The sequence below is a fragment of the Triturus cristatus genome, chromosome 9 (assembly GCF_964204655.1).
Source record: "Triturus cristatus chromosome 9, aTriCri1.1, whole genome shotgun sequence".
NCBI lineage: Eukaryota > Metazoa > Chordata > Amphibia > Caudata > Salamandridae > Triturus > Triturus cristatus.
In genome coordinates this window covers 241,044,424-241,065,076 of record NC_140592.1, presented here as the reverse complement: position 1 = coordinate 241,065,076, position 20,653 = coordinate 241,044,424, and the positions used below count along the sequence as shown (strand labels likewise).

At 39.9% G+C, this 20,653-nt stretch overlaps 1 protein-coding gene across 3 annotated transcripts in view; it reads left to right on the top strand.

Moving 5' to 3' along the window:
* Positions 1-20,653, top strand: part of CFAP92 (cilia and flagella associated protein 92 (putative)) — a 336,768-nt gene that overhangs the window by 52,422 nt on the left and 263,693 nt on the right. For all 3 annotated transcript variants that reach the window (XM_085624842.1, XM_085624841.1, XM_085624843.1), the window contains one exon: positions 8,983-9,170. In XM_085624842.1, coding sequence (XP_085480968.1) covers positions 8,983-9,170 — 188 coding nt within the window. The remainder of the gene's footprint in view (positions 1-8,982; positions 9,171-20,653) is intronic.

Below are 20,653 nucleotides of genomic sequence, written 5' to 3'. Positions count from 1 at the left end.
AAAGCAAGAAAATCAGCAATGGCTTCCTCGTTTTGTTGACAATTATTCAGTTAGTTTGAGCGGGAAATTCACAAGTAACAGGATTCTACACAGCTTCTCTTGCAGATATTAGAGCATCACTGTTCGCAGGTGTTTGTTTTGACTTCTTGGTTTTGATGAACCCCTGGCCCTTTTCCTCCTCTGGCATGATAGTGTGAAGCAATTGATTAACATTAGCCCAGCTAGGAATATAACACTCAAAAACAGTTTGTAATTCCTTCTATTAATCTATTAATATTAATTAATATAGTAAATCTATACTTCCCTTTATGCATTTACTTTCAGTGTTTTGTCCCTCAATATTCTCATCACAATATTCTTGTAGGTTGATATTCTGGGGTTCTCAGTAGTACAACCAATCAACACAGCCTGCAATGGATACTAAAGAGTGTCATTCTGCGGTATCTGCTGATATGTTAGACGTGTTTGAGAACTCATATTAAAAAAAATAAAGAACATGCATGTGAAGCCCTTGGGTAATTCAACACAAAAAAAATATTAAATGCAGCCATGTTGGCGTGCTGTCAGGCCTAATTTTCATATAAAGCCTGTGCCACACACACCACCCTCTTAGATTGAGTGGTGCCCTATGAAAATGTGAATAAATAAATAATGGGTTTTGGAAAGTGTTAAACTGCGACCGTAAATAATTGAGTATTTTGTACGTTTTGACACTTACACGTGGTGGTATGTGTTTGGGAAGGTGATGGATTGAGAGAATTACCAGTGGAAGAATTATTTTGAGAAATTTCCATCCAAATGTCATTGTTTTTCAGCTTGCAGATATATATAGGCAAGAAAAAATCACATTAAATTCTGCAGGATATCAGCTTAGCGAACACGCATTTGTCTGGTTTTTGCTATGGCTTTGCCAAATGCATCTTCCTCTCTCCTACCCAGATGTAGAAACTAGGAGCACAACCCTTCGGAAAATTGTCCTCTGTCAGTTCTAAGAAAATCATGTAGATGTGTTTGTTATCTAGCTTTCACAGTTCTTGTGAAATATCTGAATAGTTTCCGGATTCTGTCCATACACATGTATTCTTATTATACGTATAGTATATACATATATACTATTATGCTACTGTCACCATATACATTAAGATATAGTTTTACAAGACTTCTTGGTTACCCTGACAATATCCTCTCTGCTGATCAGCTGATGCTCAGCATCCTTATCCTCAACAACCACACACCCTAATCTCCCTTTTGGTGCCCCATCATTGTCCCCATTCTGCTTCAGCACACTCACCACACCTTCCAGTTTGTTTTCTTTTTGCTTTAATACATTTTGTTTCCGAAATACTCTTTTCATGCTGTTTATGAGGATGTTATCAGATCATACTCTTAGCAGGTCTGTTTTCTGTATCTAGTAAGAGAGAATATTTGCCAAAATCCAAAAGAATTGATGGGAGAGTGGCTGTTTGTTATGTTCCATTTCACTACAGACAGAAGAACAGACAGAAGAAAACCAGGATTGCAGTGTAGATGAAATAGGAAGTATGTTTATTCCATAAGCTTCCCAATGCAGCCAGCCAGGCGTATACAGCCTCTAACTACATCATCCAACATAAGCAGATGACATAGTGACTTTCCAACATCCAGCAGATGACATGGTGACATTCCAATGTTGAGGTGTACAACAGTCTATGCAGTGAAATAGGTGCACTACACTGTTGTTAAAACCATAGGGAGAAGTATGAGAAAATGGACGATGGAAGTGAAAATGTTTCTTATCGCTCCTGTCTCTGAATTGCGGCAGTGCTTGATTTGTGAAATGAAGAGTGCAGGTGCCTGCAGTTCTGCTCAGAAACCGGTGCAATTAAACGGTGGAACTCCGAATACCAAGGCCAGTTTTCTTTAATCCACTACCAGACAATCCCTGTCCCCTTTTCCCACACTTGCATGATCCTGCTTTTTGTTAGTGATGGTTTCGCCATCTTTTTCTTCGTCTTGTCTTTCTGATCTATGTGCTTTTCCCACTCTTTCACCCGGTACACACCTGATACAGGAAGAATTAGAGCCAGTCCTCAAAAATAAGTTCTGTGCCTACCACCACAACTACCGGCTCAAATTAAGTACTAAACAGGGGATAGTTTATTCCCTGTACCAATACTGAGGTAGTTATCTAGGCCGAAACAGGGCTGTGGCCAGCTAGGGTTGTGCATGCTTTGTGAAGCATTAAAGACATGATAGGTGCCATAGGGCACAGATTAATTTTTTGTTTGGTGGAGGGGGGAGATGCCAGACACAGTAAGCCGCCACAAGCACACATGCACACAAACCTTTTATTTGAGCCAACACATCTCTTAACATTTGTTGGCATTTGTGGTGAATAAAAGCTGAGATCCACCAATGTTGCACAGATAAGCTTTTATTACTAAAGCAGAGTGCCCACAACCTCTAACACCAGTAGCGGCTGCTGCCGGACAGGGGTGGTGGGGTGGGGGTATGAACAAAAAAGAAAAACAAACACTTACCTGGGAACTGCCGGCTGCTGCCTCTCCCCCGTCCTTTTCATCTTCCTTCTTCCTGTCTCCAGTCCGGGCAGCAGGAAGCAACAGGAATCACCCGGGCTCCCAGGTTCCATTAAGCCAAACACAATGCTGCAGTGGTGTGATTGGTCTGAGCGCTGTGGTTCGGCACTCTGACGGGGACAGTGAGCCCGTGGATGTTCCTCACTAGGCTGTGTAATACAGCCTGGTGGGGAACATGCAAAGTGTGCATGACTGTTTGGCCGGGCCAAGACGGCCATCCAAACAGTCATGCACACTTAGAGAGTGCCACCACTCCCCCCCCCCACTCTGGCCAGCCCCGCCCGCATGAAACAGAGCCACTGACTGCAATAGAAAAAATAAAATTATAATAACGTGTAGGAAAAATAAAATTATAATAACGATACGTTATTATCATTTTATTTTTCCTTTTGAACAGTGGGGCACTACTCCTCCGCCACAGCGGAGGAGCCGCCACTGTCAAACACGACCTGTTCCACCAAGAGCCAGGCAACAACTATGTCACTTCTAGAACCTTAGCCAGTTCCTCTCAAGAGCTTGTGAGGTCACAATACACCCACACATGTTTAAATATACACTTCAATGCTACCTGCAAAACCTTCCCCCATATGCAAAACAAACAAAAGAAAAACAAAACAGAAAAAGACTGTTCTAATAACAATAATAATATTAATACATTACATATTCATTGTACCACTTGGCACTGTAACATTACATCAGTAACCTTCCTCAGTTCTACCTGTTATTCACCTACACATTCTTGTTGCATCACAGAATGTTGGCACCTGTCATCTTTACTCACATCTTCAGGCTGTTACCATACTGACCATTCCATACCATCACCCACAGACTTTCTTTTCTTTATTATGCCTGCTTGTTCAGGAAATAACTTAACCGGTTCCACAACCATTACCTTGAATTAAAAGAGCACTTTTGCTGACCTTCTCTACACTTATTGATAAAGAAAATTTAGATACACCTTTCCTGATTTTTCTTGTTTTTCTATCATGAACTAATCTCCAAATTTGAGCTCTTTATCATGAATACTATGTTTCTCATCAAAATACTTCATTTCCTCCTGCTTTAATGCTGCAGTGGCAGAAACATTTTATTAGTATATTGATCATTCCCATTGCGCCTTTCCCTTCTAGCTAATTTGAGCACAAGGTAGTTTGTGCTTTGTGCCCCCTTAACAATGTAAACAGAGCTTCTACTGTGGTGCTATGATTTTTTATATGAAATAACTCCATACTTTTTCCAGAAAAAAATAAAGAGACATTCTGACCTGAGGTAATGGCTGTCTGTATGCCCTCTTTCATAATTCTGATCACTCTTTCCACTAATCTATTAGAGGATGGTGAATACAAGGCAACTTTCACATGTCTTACATGTCATGTTGTTCAAAGAATGTACCTATTTGGTCAGAAACCTAATGAGTTCCATTGTCTGTGATGACTTATTTTGGGGCTCCTTCCAACTTGAATACTTTTTCCAAAAATGTAATAGTTGCATTTGTAGCGGGAGCATCAACAAATGAGAAATATTTCCATTTAGAGTGATAATTAACAGTAATACCTCATACTGCCAAGAAGTAGGGCATATAGACCAGAAAGGTCCAATCCCACTTTGTCCTAGGGAGCATCAGAGAAGCGAACTGGACACAAAGGTGTTTCTTTTGTCTACCGGTGCTGACATTTACATTTGTCAATAAATTGCTTCACATTAACTTCTAATGAAGGCCACCCAAAAAATTGTTTAAATCTCTTGGATGTTTTTGATATGCCTTGATGTCTTTGATGTGCACACCCCAACAATTCATGCCTTAAGCCCACTGGTGGTACAGATAATTAACCATGCATAGCTACATCACCTACCATTGACAACTCTTCTGTCACTTGAGCAAATGTCTTCAATTCCCCGGATAAACATCTACTTTCTGGCCACTCATTTGGTATGAAAGTCATGACTATTTGTAAATGTTCACCTTCTTAGCACTCCTCAACCCACCTGTTCTCTGAAATTCTGCTTTCACACTGACTGATGGCATCTATTACCGCAACTTCTCATTTTGTGTGGTGCCAAATCATCCATTTTATCATCCAAGGACATGGGAGATAGGCAATTTGTCTGAAAGTTCTTTACCTCAGGAAGAAGTTTAACCCAAAATGTATACTCCTGATCACTGCTCAATACCAATACCAAACTTCTGGCCAAAGTCTTGGTTAATAGGCTCCACACCATGGTGACAGATATGGTACATGCTGAACAAACAGGTTTAATGCCCTGCCGCTCAAACAGGCTTAACTTACAGCATCACCTTAATGTTATAGCACAAGCAGGCAGTGGGTATGCCCACTGGGCAGTGCTGTCCATGGATGCCAATAAGGCATTTGATTCGGTAGAATGACCAGATCTGTTTTTACTCCTCAAAAGAATGGGATTCGACCCCTGCTACATGAACTGGATTGAATTATGCCAGAGTAAAGATTAACAGGTGCGTATCTAAGAGCTTCCCTATTGGGAGGGGCACGAGGCAATGATGCCCTCTTTCCCCAATGCTCTTTGCCATCTCAGTGGAGCCATTGGTGAATCTCCTGAGGGTGGATGCCAGAATCTGGGGCTGGACAGGACCCTCGGACTGGGAAAAACGCATTTTTATTATATGCGGACAACATCCTGCTTTATCTGTTCCGCATGGATGAATCACTCACCATTATCAGTGACATATTCCAGATCTTCGGATAGATCTTAGGCTTCTCCATTAATTGGGAGAAGTCACTCCTGTTTCCTATGGGGGGATGGAAGCAGACAGGCCCGTTGCTTTTACCAACACGGGTGGAAAAGCATTGTTTTAGATACTTGGGAATGTGGATAACAAGAGATGCAGATTCCCAGTCCATTCTTATCTTGAACCATTGTTACAAGACTAGAGAGGGACATCAAACATTGGAGCACACTGTCCTTGTCGTTGGTAGACAAAGCACCCATGTTCAAAATGGTCGCTCTACCCCGCTTGCTGCATGTATTACAGAACTGTGCATATAAATTACCAAATACACTTTTCCCACGCATAGGCAACCTACTACTGACCCTACTCTGGGCAGGGGGACAACCCTGTATTGCCTTAAAAGACACAAGCTGAATATGATGGTGATATAGCATCACCAAACCCGCGGGAATATTATGAAGCAGCGCAAGTTGTGGTAGTAAACAACTGGGTATACTGGGAAAGAGATGACCCAGCTGTGCGGGTGGACAGATAGGGAATAGTAGATCATACCTATATGCATGTGCTTTATGGCGGTAGCCTACATGTCCGAGCTTGTCTGGCTATGATTATGGTGCGGGACATGTGGAACAGCCTCTTGAGAGAAACTAATTGGGATAAGAGATTTACACCAGCCACACCCCTCTGGGAAGGCACCAGATTAAAGTGGGTGTATACTCTTCGAGGCTTCTTGGGTGGGATAGAATTGGCTTTAGCACACTAGCTGAAGTATGGGACACCAATGGGGTTTTTGTATTTGAACATCTCCAGAGGGAGTGTAACACGCCCTTCACACAGTGATTAAAGTACAGACAACGTAGACTTGTCCTCACCTGCAGCATAGACTAAGATGAGGAAACCGAGGAAGATTCACCATTGGAGAAGAGGTTATTAGATGTGCGGATTCAATATAAATGAATATCATTGACGTACTACACGCTCATGTGAAATACTCAGGGACCGCTGACGTGCCTTAAAAACAGCTGGGAACGTGACCTGGGGGGAAATCAATGATGATGACTGGCAAGACAAGCTGAATTTCTTGGCAGAAGGGGTCATCAAAGCTAGCTTTAAATTAATTCAACACTACAGAACCCCTCCGACCATGTACATTTTACCCTCTTTAAGAGTGCAGCTCTTATCAATTTCCCTAACTGGGCATATCCCTGCATGAACCGTGCTTAATGTTTGCCCAAACCTAAAAAACATCTTACACTGTCTCTGTCTTTAGGTGCCTCGCTTCCCTAATGGCTTTAATAAAACAAATTGCGGTTTTAGTCCAGAAGCTGAGATATTATGACCGAGATACTACATCTCCTGTACACCAAAGTAAAACGTATTTCTCCTGATTGTCATCCCAACTTTTTCTAAAATTGTCAAAACCACTTCCAGAATTTTATATTGTATGTATTTATCCTTGGCAAAAATCAAAACATCATCATGGTAAGCAAGCACACCATGCATATCACCAAACAACCTGCTCATTATTTTCTGGAAAACACTGGCGACTGAGACCAGGCATAGGGAATTTTAAGGTATTTATAAGCTACGAAGGGTGTCACAAAGGTAGTGACATCTTGAGACTCAAATGTTAGGGGAATTTGGTGCTATGTTGAGCATAAATCAATGATAGAACACACTTTGACATCATCTAGATTGATCAATAATTCATGTATTCTAGGAATATGATGACAGTCAACCAATATACTCTTTTTCAACGTGCGTAAATCCTGACGTAATCTTATCTCATCTGTCTTTTTTTCTGGCCACCTCAATAGGTGACACCCACTGCGAAGAATCAGTATGTACAATTATCCAATCGGAATACGTATCCTTCAAAACTTTCTTCAAATCATCCTTCACACTAATTGATACATTACACACCTTGTGAACCACTGGTTGTGACCCTGGCATGAGTTTGATGTGATGTTCAAACCCCTTGACCACACCTACTAAACACGTTTGTGATATTTCAAAATATCCTCAATTTCCTGGGTTTTTTCGCCCACACTGGCTATCGGTATTGGAATCGAACAATCATCTTCTTTTGAACCTGTGGACAAATCCCCTACAACTACAGGGTTTTTGGTTCCAGGTACAAGATACCGGCCCATTCTGGCCAGATCTTGCAAACCGATTATATCTTTCCCTTTCACAGCAACATAGACTTTGTTTTTCTTCATTCTTCCCAAACATTCCACTTTAGAAATAAAATACCCCAGCATGTCAATCTCCTTCTACCCAAACCCCTTAGGATTTATATCTGTTGACATGAAATTAATACTTTCTCAAGCTCCATAGAAAGTGGAATCTCCTAAAATTGTTATAGGGGACCGAGAAGCCGCCATAACAGACAGTCTTGCCTCCCAAATTTCTTCCATCAGTGGTCCTTTGACTGATGCACCACCTAACAGAATTGAACTCAATTGCTAAAACAACATTTCTAAGTTTTTCGATACACAATTCCTCAGGTACGTCCACACTACTGAATTTTTTAGTGTTCTTCCTAAATCTACACACTGCCTGGAAATGTCAGATCTTGCAACCCATGCAGCGTTTATTAATAGCTGGACAGTTTGGACTATTAACTATGTGATTCTTCAAACCACATCTATAACATGTTAAATGTAAACTCTTTCCTCCTTTATGTTAACCAAACAAACTTTCTCTATATTTGTCTCTATGTCAGCCTGCTAGCAACCAACATTTTGATTGGCACATCAGTGTTTAGCGCTTTCGATTAAATCATAGAATGAAGAAGTTAAGGGGGATTCCTGTTACCACACTCTTTCCTTCTGAAAGTCAACCATTGCCCAATGTTTTAATAGTTGTGTTTCCTGAATGCATTTATGTCACATCCAGCAATTTCTTGGGTTTGGCATTCTGCCATTTCAAATTTTTGTGCTGGCCCTTATTTCCCAGCATATTGCTGCAGCAGAAATTCAATTTAGCATTTGACACAATATGAAACCCACGTTTTTACAACATAAATAATTTAGATAGCAGATCATGGATTCATATTATCAGTTTGCTATTTCAATGTCTCAATGTTTCTTTCCCCTGAATATAATTTAACAACATATGAGCAGAGGGGGGGACAGCTGGAGGAAAGAATGGCTGGAAGTAAGTAAACATGAATATGGAAAAGAGAGGGAGAAATCATGCAGTCAAATTAATGAGCTAATTGCATTATTGTCTTTGGAGTTAATCAATAACGCAGGGTACTTCTATACCTTATCAAAAAAAATGCACCACAACGATGAGGGTCCCGCACCCATGTGCACAGGGAGTCACTTCCTCAAAATATTTAAACTACCAGTGCTCACCTACCGAATAGTCACCGTTAAACCATCCCTACTTCTATACCTTACTTTTCTCCAAAGTGCTCCCCTCAAGATTCGGAACCATAAGTTGGTGATGTTCAACCATGTGTGGATGGACCTTATCCAATAGCAATATTAGTTTTGAAGTTGGTCAGTAATGCTAGTTATTCTACCTAGCCCTCACCTATATAGTTTGGACTCATAAATTGGTGATGGTCAACCACTTGCATTATTGACCTTCTCTGTATTCAATAATGCTACATTAGCCTATAAAATGATATTATTTGCCTACAAATATTGACACATGTAACAGCATTAATGTTTTCTTTTTCTGCAGAACCGAAGAAAGTCTCAGGAAAAGGAAGCGCTAAATCTAAAGAACCTAAAAAAGTTGTGTCAGCCCCGAAAGCCCAAGGTTACTACCACATGGAATACTTTCTATTTCCTGATGACACTGAACCCATAAAAGCTGATGTGGTGTTCTTTGGTGCTGTAGCCAAATTGTACATGGAAAATGAAACCAAGGTAAGGGCTAATTACTAATTGCTTATTGGGATGATGTATCATGTCAGCATCGCCACTTGTTGATCAAGAGGCAGATTAGCTAAACCAGTTAGCAAAATTATTGTACTAGGGAGCATATAGCACCATCCACAAGGCAGACGACTCTTGAAAAATTGCAGTATATGCCGTACAGCTCTAGATGCTTTCAGCATTTCTAGTAAGGAGGCAATATTTTTGCCATAATCGTCATGATTCCTTTTCTTGGATGCATACATTCTTTGTTTATTTTTGGAAAACAAATGTGTAGTTGGAATTTTATTTCCCTTCTTTTGGAATTGTTTGGGTTCTGCTGATTGTCTATGCATTCCCCAAATAGAATGGGAAAATGGATAACTAGATGGTTTATCAGTCTGTATTTATCATTACCGCTGCCGGAATGTAATCAATAAAAACACACTTATTTAAATTGACACTGCAAAAAATATCTCCACTGCATCCAGAGTTATTAAGGTGTAGCAGAAACAAACGTTCCATTTGGCATCCTTTGACCCCCATGACATCACAGGAAATGTCATCAAATGTCAGGGAATGAGGCAACAGGTCATTTGACTATAATGAGATCACTGGAAGCGACATCAATATTGGGGTCATCAACAAAGTGGGGGAAAGATGTCATTGTATTTATTATTTGCTGCTTGTATTAACTGGATTGATCAATAATGTGCCAGGGTTGCAGCCATCACTGGATAAAATGCAGCTATCCTAAGGATGCGACTAACACCATATAGCAAAGTACATATGTCGTACTTCCAGGTGCATTATATCCTGATCAGAGACTGCCATCATTTGTCCAACAGAGTCTTATGTAAAACGTACTAGGTCATATGCCCTGTTCCTACCTTTAAACACCCCAGCTGCCATCCCTTGTTCCTCCATAGGGCTCTCGGATGCCATTAGGATGTTGCCGAATGCACAAGTGACAGCAGCTGTGCTCTGTAAACATGATTGTTTGCAAAACTTGTCAGCTCTCTAACACGGTCACTGTAGTGTCTTGTAAATATGAATAGTGGGACCCTTCTGGTCCCAGATGGACTCCATATGAGAACGACATAATCATTTGGGTGTGGTTAATAAAGTTCATGACGCAGTGCTTACAGTTAATGGTTGAACTATGAAGAATAAAGACATGCACTACAGAGCTCCATGTGTGGCGTGGTCCTTTGTATGCTACTGGGCTGGGAAGGATGCTGTAGTCACTACCATGGCAAGCAGAAGTGATAAAAGCAATGACTGATGGCAAGGAGCACCATAAAGCTTGCACATACAACCTCTTTCAAACCATATCTGCTGCTAATGGCAACATAAGTCAAACGCACATTCCAGTCCAGAGAAATAGTTTTTATCAGCTTCAATTTTGTCTGCTTTGGATGTCCCTTGCAGTCATTTTTCTATTTCTTTTTAAGACCTGAAGTTGGTCTCTCTCTAGGCTCTGTGAATTCAAACTTGTTAAGTGAGCATAGGGCCAAATTCTATTTCCAAAATGTGTTCTTTTTTGAGTGCCAGCTATATCAAGTTAACTTTTGGACTCTAAAACATTGTTTCAGGTGTTAACGAGGGCTGCTTTTCCTAACAGTGTGCATAAGGCGAAGACAGTGAGCTACAAGAATGAATGCTGTAACGCTAAAAGGCCTGAGCCATACCCCCTCCACCACATTGATGGTATCAGATTCCGCCACCTAAAACTCCTGCTATCTAAAAATGTATTACAAGTTCTATGGGATTTAATGCACTTTTATTAAGGCAGATGAGATAGCCATCACATTTGTGATGGAGTAACCCTTTGGCCAAACTCTAAATGAGGCCCTATGTCCTCCCATCCTTTTACAGTAAATACACCTTTAGTCCACCAGTTTGATGTCTCCCATGTAGCTTCTCCAGACCTATCCACACCTTTAAACTTACTAATCTTATCAGTTTATATTTCCTGGTCATTTTTTACACTTTACCCCCATTAACAATGCTTTACCTGGATCTTTTTCTGTGTGTAAGTCTTTGGGTTTGCCAATTTGGGTGGCTCCATCTATGGATTAATTTGCATGCTTTACATTATATATCTGCTCATTTCTCTTCACAAATATTTTGTTTCCAATTTGCAACATCTATTAGACTAGAAATAAGGAGTATTTATTAGCCTTTGAAAATTCATTTAGTAGAAAAAGTTAATTCCTGTGGAAAAACCTCACTCCAAGTCGTGTCACAAGACATCACAGAAACTAATACATGTTTACATGTGTATGTTCTTGCTTTCCACAAAAATTCTTAAGCAATATAGTGATCCTAGTGAAGTCCTTCTTTAGATGCTTGGTTGATCAAACATCAAGCAACATATTTAAAAACAACATTGATATTTTGCTGGAAGGTTCTTATTTTGCAAACCATCTTCTTTAGGACAAAAACACTTCTTTCCAATGTTTCCAAAATCGTGGCACATTAGTATTTGGTTTCTGAAACGTAAGCAGAGCCATTATCAACGGTATTGTTTAACATTACTTGATTTTTTTAGGATAAGAATCCACCTCAATAGATGTCCATTTGTTCCTTTTAATCTCGTGGTCATCCAGAGGCTCCCCTACTGTTTTGGAGCATCCACTGCCTTTCAACAATGCCTTATCAGAGGCTGTCCTGACTGCTTGAGAAAAACCTATATTGGGCCTAACACAGTAAATAGCTAGAACAGCAGTTTTTAACCTGAGGTCCATGGACCCCTGGTGGTCTGTGATGTCTACTCAGGAGGTCTGTGATTGTTTATAAAATTAACAATATTAACAGGTTAAAAAAGTATGTGTATGAAAAAAGCAAAATTGAGCAATGACATATTTTAAATGTTCTATAAATATGTAGGAACTGGAAATTGTAGGCTAAAAATTAAGTTGATATCCATATCTTGGTTTCTGGGAACGAGGTAGGTACAGCAAACACAATCTCGTATGGATGATTGGTTGCCTCAATTCAAACTCTGATTTGCACTAACAAAAAGCAGCATATTTTAGAGGCAAAAATGCCAAAGCAATCTGCTAAAATCTAGTATGTTGAGTCATTATTTAGAAATAAATATACATTTTGAAATGCTTTGATTAAAATTTGAATTTCGGATTTTACATTTTTTCTGCTTGTGAATTAAGCAATATATTTTATAATTAGTTTATTTGTTTTATGTAAACTTGCTTCTGCATTTTTGGGTAGCGTTTTTAGACTCAACTCATAGAAATTGCTTGAACAGGGGTCCCAGTATTTCAGTAATGATTCAGTGGGGATCCACAGAAGTCAAAACGTTAAGCAATGCTGAACTAGACTTTATAGGCATGCCCTGTGTGATCCAAAGTTCTAGATGTCTTTTTCATCACCAGAAAATGTAACCCAAATTACTTTCCCAGGGACCCTTCAGACAGAGAGTGTACAGGACACTCTAATGGATGAAAAGTGACCACATGCTTTCCAGGCCTCATTCCACGCACTGTGGAAACTAGCAAACCTAACTTTTGTTAGTCTACCAGACCACATGAAAATCTCTTCTTTGATTTAGTAACCCATGGTTCTGATGCTTACTGATACATGCTGAAGTACAGCTTAGGTCCTGCAGATACGTGGCTTGATTCATGAGGACAGCTGTCACCCTGCACCATCACACTTGGATTCATACCACATGCTTCTCCAGATAAGTATAGTGTTTGGTGAACCTAACCTCCTGAGCCAAGCAGTTTCATTAAACTGCAAAATATGTTTGGAGCCTATTCATTAGCACAACAGTTCCAGAAGAGACAACCTTCTCAGCAAATCCAGAAGCCCAAACAAATGTACCACTCCTTTTGAACCAGGGACAGATCTAAGGGACGCCATCACCAAGAGCAGCCGATCCAGTTTTTACCATTTTCCTCAGACATTTGTACTTAAAAACCTGTTTGACTCCCCTTAAACTACTATCTTTGAGTGGGAGGAGGATCTCCTATTTTTCCACATAGATGATCATGAAAAATTACTGAGTTATCCATTTAATCCACAGGGCTACATCGTACCTTTGACCCTCTCCTAAACTTGGGCTTTATGATCAACTCCCAGAAAGTTAATCTTACCCCCATACAGAGGCTGACCTTCATATGCACAGTACTGGACATGACCTGGATGAATGCTTTTTCTTCACCACTTAGGATTGCAGACATTTGGGATATGATTCCAATGTTTCTGACTGAGACATGAATCCTGCTCTGCATCCTGTTGGTGTGTTGCACCAGATGTAGATTGTCCACCTAGCCATTACCATCTTCCTTCTCTCCATCTCAGAGAATGACATTCATATTCTTTTTGACAGACCTCTCCAAATCCTACACATCATGAAAGTGATCATTGTGGGATCCTGGACCCTCTGTTGCAAAGCAGTTCATCTGTGGCAGTGGGCTCACCAAAAAGGATTTTCCTGCTTGCAAGACATGCACTCTCCCTCAGCATACCAGACACTATGAAACGTCTGGCCTTAGAGGACCACACATTGGAACTTCATACTGAAGTGTCAGACATGATTGAGGTGTCTCTGCATGCACCTTTTTGCCATTACCCACAACAGGCAGTGTTCTCAGTTTTGTGTCATACATTTACCTCGTCATGGTCTGGAGGGATGCCTTCCAACTTAAGTAATGAATGTCCTCTTGCCTGCCAGGAAACCCACCACAAAATGAATTTATGCAGGTTGCTGGAGCAAGTTTGTTCAATGTAGCTAGCTTGAGGGTCTGAACTTCTTGCCTTTTCAGTGCTTTGAGTTTCAAGCTGTCACTTGCCCAGCAGGTTAACACTGTTACAGGGTATTTGTTTTTTGTATCAACCTTAATGTTCCTCTCTGACCAGTCTTCTATGTTTAAGTTGCCACTAGTGGCGGGTTTTGTGGAAGGTTTATTGTTTCCTCACACTGGGTTCTGCCAGGCAGACATGGTTTTCAAGTTATGGTGGGTGGTTCTCTGGTGACCTGCCAGGCTGTGGGCTGATCCCATCTTTAATTTAACTGAGAATCAGAGTTTGGATTTTCTTAACATCAGCCCATACAGTTAACTAGAAATGTGACATTATAATATTCTACCCAGTAAGTCGTTCATATGCAGATAACTAGATAGCTTTACAATCATCCATTAACCACTAGTGAATTAACAGTAGACTACACTTCTAAAAGTTTTTGCTGTGGGCAGTGAAACCTTTGTCTTGGACGTGTGTACACTGGTAAATATAATATTTTTAGATATAGTCACAAATAATTGTAGCCACTGTGTAGAGTTCACCATACCAAATAGCATATCTTTTTTGCGTGACTCCTTGCTTCTTTTTATCATCAGCATTTGTTTTTTATATCATTGATATACATGCATATTTTAATACATTATACATGTGTTAGTCAACAACACGTCTTAATCCTAGGTGTACTTCAGAAAGAATCTTAGGTCATATTTAGTTGGTAATTCGTCGCATCCCATTCTGCGTGATCCTAATAGGTACACATGTGTACATGTGGACTAAGCAACACATGTTAGATAAAGGGGTGATCACATATAATTGTAGTGCAATTGAGCAGATGTCATTGAAATTTCAACCATGTGGGATGCTATTTAACTTTTAGCTTGTATTTTATTTTGGAGAATGTTCACACCAGTGGGGCCATCTCTGTGCCTGTTTAATATTTTTTTAGATTCTTCATCGCTGTCAAACTATAATAAGTGAATAAAATGTCAGCTTGAATGTGATGCTCTTCTTATATTTTTAGAAATGGGGCCAATCCAGATGGACATCTGCACTGCATATTTTTCTTAGTGCAGCTATACATCCAGGTTATACAATGATTACATCCTCTTTCATTTCTACCCATCAAAAAAGGCTGCAATGGAATTTGGGGCCTCATGGGCTAAAATTGCATTTGGTGAAATTGGACACAATTTGTGTCCCGACTTTTACCGAATTCATTGGTATTTTGCGTAGCGCCCTATGCACTAATATGTTGTTTCGTAAAATACTGAACCGTAGTGGTTTGCAGGTCGACCTACCTCATGAATGAGGTAGGTTACAAATTGTGACCTACTACGATTTGCTGCGATCATAGGAATGGTGGCCTTCTTTGGTCAGGAGACCACCATCACTGTGTATGCTTTTAAATGAAGCATTGTTGTTTTTTTTTTTTTAACTCAGCCTGTTCTCCTTGAAGGAAAACGGGCCGCATTAAAAGAACAAATGAAAAGTTCTATCTACTTTTTTTTAGGAGTAGGCAGTGGTTCTAAAAAGTAATTTTGTCAACATTCATAAAGGGAAAATTGTCCCTTGCAGGCCCCACCAACCCTCCCCCCGTTTGCGAATATGTTACTGCCTCCTTTAAGCTGTCAGTAAAATTTTAATGTTTTGTGACCAGATTTTAGTTGCCAAACATTAATACACCATATCGAATTGACATTTAGAAAGGGCACCCTTAACATACTCGTTCCAAACATAAATTCGGTATGGTTTCCTTAACCAATTTATTGATTTGAAAAATCTTCTCTGAATACTTAAATGAGCTTCATACTTTTGAAAAAGGGTTTTGCCATTCGCACACCCACTGAATTACCGAATTACAGGGTTTGCGAATGCTAAAAACCACTGCACATCTGGTTTTAGGGGCCTCACGCACTAACAGATAATGAGATAGATTGGATTGTGACCCACTGCAAATGGTGATTTTGTGGATCATAATAATCCATAGAGTGGTTCGCAAAATCAGGATTTATTCGGTAAAAATGGATGTGCAATTTGCAATCACTTTTACCACATCAATTGTTAGTACATGAGGCCCATATGGCTCGATGCAAATTGCAACCAGTATTTTGCAACCAATGTGAACTAATAGGTTGTTTTCACAAATTCCCATTCGAAAAGAGTCACAATTCGACCTACCTCATGAATAATAATAAGCTAGTTCGCAAATCACTACTTACCCCGATTGAATGCCAATATAGGAATAGTGGCCTGCTGTGGTCTCCGGACTACCATGTCTGTGATTGCATTTAAATAAAATAAACTTTCATATAAATGTAAAATGTAGCTTGCTTTCCTTAGAGGAAACAGGGCTACTTAAAAAAAAAATACTTATTTTAAAATGTTTGTTTGACAGTCGATAGTGGTGCCCTGGACCAGTGCCAATTTCGTAAAAACTTTTTTTTTTCATTGATACGAGGAAAGGGGACACATGAGAACCCCTTCCCTTTTGCAGATGGCTTACCCCTCCAGCATGGGAGCTGGTAAATTTTCAATGTTCTGCAACCACATCTTGATTGCAAAATATTGAAGCAAATACTTAAGAATCACTTTGGCAGGGATGCTTACAGCCTGCCACGTCCAAATAATGATTCCTTATGGAGTTGCCATTTTAGGAGTCGATAATAATATACCAGCTTCTAAAATAGGGTTTGTACATTGTGAAAGAAAGCTTTTTATGATTGCAAACGTGCAAATCATTTTTTGTAAACAAAAAAAAAATGTTTTCTACAGCAGTTCCTAAAAGCTTAGTTCTGTATCCATGTCTTGCAATTCCTATACCTCTTTTTACTGCTAGGTTATTGTAGAGGGCCCTATCTTATTGTGAGAAGTGACTGACTGCCCACAAGACCCAAACCACCAAGTCAACATGTTTTCTGAACTAATCTTTGGCTCACCTTTGGTAGCATGGTTCAAACATCAAGGATCTTTTAGTATGGAAAAGTGTGGGTAGTGTGTGTGCAGCATGTTGCCAAACTACAATGTTTTCAAGACGTAAGGAAGTTAAAGTTTAATCAAAACAAATCAGCTACACACTCGGGAGAAAGGTTAAACAAGTTGAAATAGGATTGTTGTTAATAGTTTTAAAAGATATCTAAAAAATCAAAAATTGGCAAATATAATGCAATGTTTCTCTAAGTTCAAGATCAGATTGCATATATGTTATGATGATAGATTGATTGATTGATTGATTGATTGATTGATGCAGCTTAGTAGATCGAATCAAAAAATGGTTGAGGCTTGAAGAATTTGAATTGCCAGTTCAAAAGTGTTGAGTCATCTACCGGGAAACTGAAGAACAAAGGTGGTTTATGGTTTTCAAGAGTCTGACAAGAAGCGCCTCGAAAAGCTATAAAGCTCCATAATGTGGGTCATACGATGGGGTAGGTTATCCAGACAGGATTTAACCCAAATAACTTTCCCAGGGACCTTTCAGACAAAGAGTGTACAGGACACTCTAATGCATGAAAAGTGAACACCACATGCCTTCCAGGCCTCATTCCACGCACTGTGGAAACTAGCAAACCTAACTTTTATTAGTCTACAAGACCACATGAAAATCTCTTCTTTGATCTAGTAAACCATGGTTCTGATGCTTACTGATAAATGCTGAAGTACAGCTTAGGTCCTGCAGATACGTGGCTTGATTCATGAGGACAGTTGTCACCCTGCACCATCACACTTGGATTCATACCACATGCTTCTCCAGATAAGTATAGTGTTTGGTGAACTTAACCTCCTGAGCGAGGCAGTTTCATTAAACTGCAAAAGATGTTTGGAGCCTGTTCATTAGCACAACAGTTCCAGAAGAGACAACCTTCTCAGCAAATCCAGAAGCCCAAACAAATGTACCACTCCTTTTGAACCAGGGACAGATCTAAGTGACGCCATCACCAAGAGCAGCCGATCCAGTTTTCACCATTTTCCTCAGACCTTTTTGACTTAAACACCTGTTTGACTCCCCTTAAACTACTATCTTTGAGTGGGAGGAGGATCTCCTATTTTTCCACATAGCTGATCATGAAAAATTACTGAGTTATCCATCTAATCCACAGGGCTACATCATACCTTTCCTCCACTATGACCCTCTCCTAAACTTGGGCTTTATGATCAACTCCCAGAAAGATTATCTTACCCCCATACAAAGGCTGACCTTCATATGCGCAGTACTGGACATGGCCTGGATGAATGCTTTTCCTTCACCACTTAGGATTGCAGACATTTGGGATATGATTCCAATGTTTCTGACTGAGACATGAATAATCCTGCTCTGCATCCTGTTGGTGTGTTGCACCAGATGAAGATGGTCCACCTAGCCATGACAATCTTCCTTCTTTCCATCTCAGAGAATGACATTCATATTCTTTTCGACAGACCTCTCCAAATCCTGCACATCAAGAAAGTGGTCATTGTGGAATCCTGGACCCTGTGTTGCAAAGCAGTTCATCTGTGGCAGTGGGCTCACCAAAAAGGATTTTCCTGCTTGCAAGACATGCACTCTCCCTCAGCATACCAGACACTATGAAACGTCTGGCCTTAGAGGACCACAAATTGGATTGAGGTGTATCTGCATGCACCTTTTTGCCATTACCCACAACAGGCAGCGTTCTCAGTTTTGTGTCATACATTTACCTCGTCATGGTCTGGAGGGATGCCTTCCAACTTAAGTAATCAATGTCCTCTTGCCTGCCAGGAAACCCACCACAAAATGAATTTATGCAGGTTGCTGGAGCAAGTTTGTTTAATGTAGCTAGCTTGAGGGTCTGAACTTCTTGCCTCTTCAGTGCTTTGAGTTTCAAGCTGTCACTTGCCCAGCAGGTTAACACTGTTACAGGGTATTTGTATCAACCTTAATGTTCCTCTCTGATCAGTCTTCTCTGTTTAAGTTGCCACTAGTGGCGGGTTTTGTGGAAGGTTTATTGTTTCCTCACACTGTGTTCTGCCAGGCAGACATGGTTTTCAAGTTATGGTGGGTGGTTCTCTGGTGACCTGCCAGGCTGTGGGCTGATCCCATCTTAATTTAACTGAGAACCAGAGTTTGAACTTTCTTGACAGCAGCCCATACAGTTAACTAGAAATGTGACATAATAATATTTTACCCAGTAAGTCGTTCATATGCAGATAACTAGATAGCTTTACAATCATCCATTAACCACTAGTGAATTAACAGTAGACTACACTTCTTTTTATCATCAGCATTTGTTTTTTATATCATTGATATACATGCATATTTTAATACATTAAACATGTGTTAGTCAACAACACGTCTTAATCCTAGGTGTACTTCAGAAAGAATCTTAGGTCATATTTAGTTGGTAATTTGTTGCATCTCATTCTGCGTGATCCTAATAGGTAGACATGTGTACATGTGGACTAAGCAACACATGGTAGATAAAGGGGTGATCACATATAATTGTAGTGCAATTGAACAGATGTCATTGAAATTTCAACCATATGGGATGCTATTTAACTTTTAGCTTGTATTTTATTTTGGAGAATGTTCACACCAGTGAGGCCATCTCTGTGCCTGTTTAATATTTTTTTAGATTCTTCATCGCTTTCATACTATACTAAGTGAATAAAATGTCAGCTTGTATGTGATGATCTTCTTATATTTTAAGAAATGGGGCCAATCCAGATGGACATCTGCACTGCATATTTTTCTCAGTGCAGCTATACATCCAGGTTATACAATGATTACATCCTCTTTCATTTCTACCCATCAAAAAAGGCTGCAATGGAATTTGGGGCCTCATGTGCTAAAATTGCATTGGGTGAAATTGGACACAATTTGTGTTCCGACTTTTACCGAATTCATTGGTATTTTGCGTATCGCCCTATGCACTAATATGTTGTTTCATAAAATACTGAACCGTAGTGGTTTGCAGGTCGACCTACCTCATGAATGAGGTAGGTTACAAATTGTGACCTACTACGATTTGCTGCGATCATAGGAATGGTGGCCTGCTTTGGTCAGGAGACCACCATCACTGTGAATGCTTTTAAATGAAGCATTGTTTTTTTATTTCTTAAGTCAGCCTGTTCCCCTTGAAGGAAAACGGGCTGCATTAAAAGAACAAATTAAAATTTCTTTCTACTTTTTTTAGGAGTAGGCAGTGGTCCTAAAAAGTAATTTTGTCAACATTCATAAAGGGAAAATTGTCCCTTGCAGGCCCCACCAACCCTCCCCCCGTTTGCGAATATGTTACTGCCTCCTTTAAGCCCTCAGTAAAATATTAATGTTTTGTGACCAGATTTTAGTTGCCAAACATTAATACTACCATATCGAATTGACATTTAGAAAGGGCACCCTTAACATACTCCTTCCAAACATAAATTCGGTATGGTTTCCTCCACCAATTTATTGATTTGAAAAACCTTCTCTGAATACTTAAATGAGCTTTATACTTTTGAAAAAGGGTTTTGCCATTCGCACACCCACTGAATTACCGAATTACAGGGTTTGCGAATGCTAAAAACCACTGCACATCTGGTTTTAGGGGCCTCACGCACTAACAGATAATGAGATAGATTGGATTGTGACCAACCGCAAATAGTGATTTTGTGGATCATAATAATCCATAGAGTGGTTCGCAAAATCAGGATTTATTCGGTAAAAATGGATGTGCAATTTGCAATCACTTTTAGCACATCAATTGTTAGTACATGAGGCCCATATAGCTCGA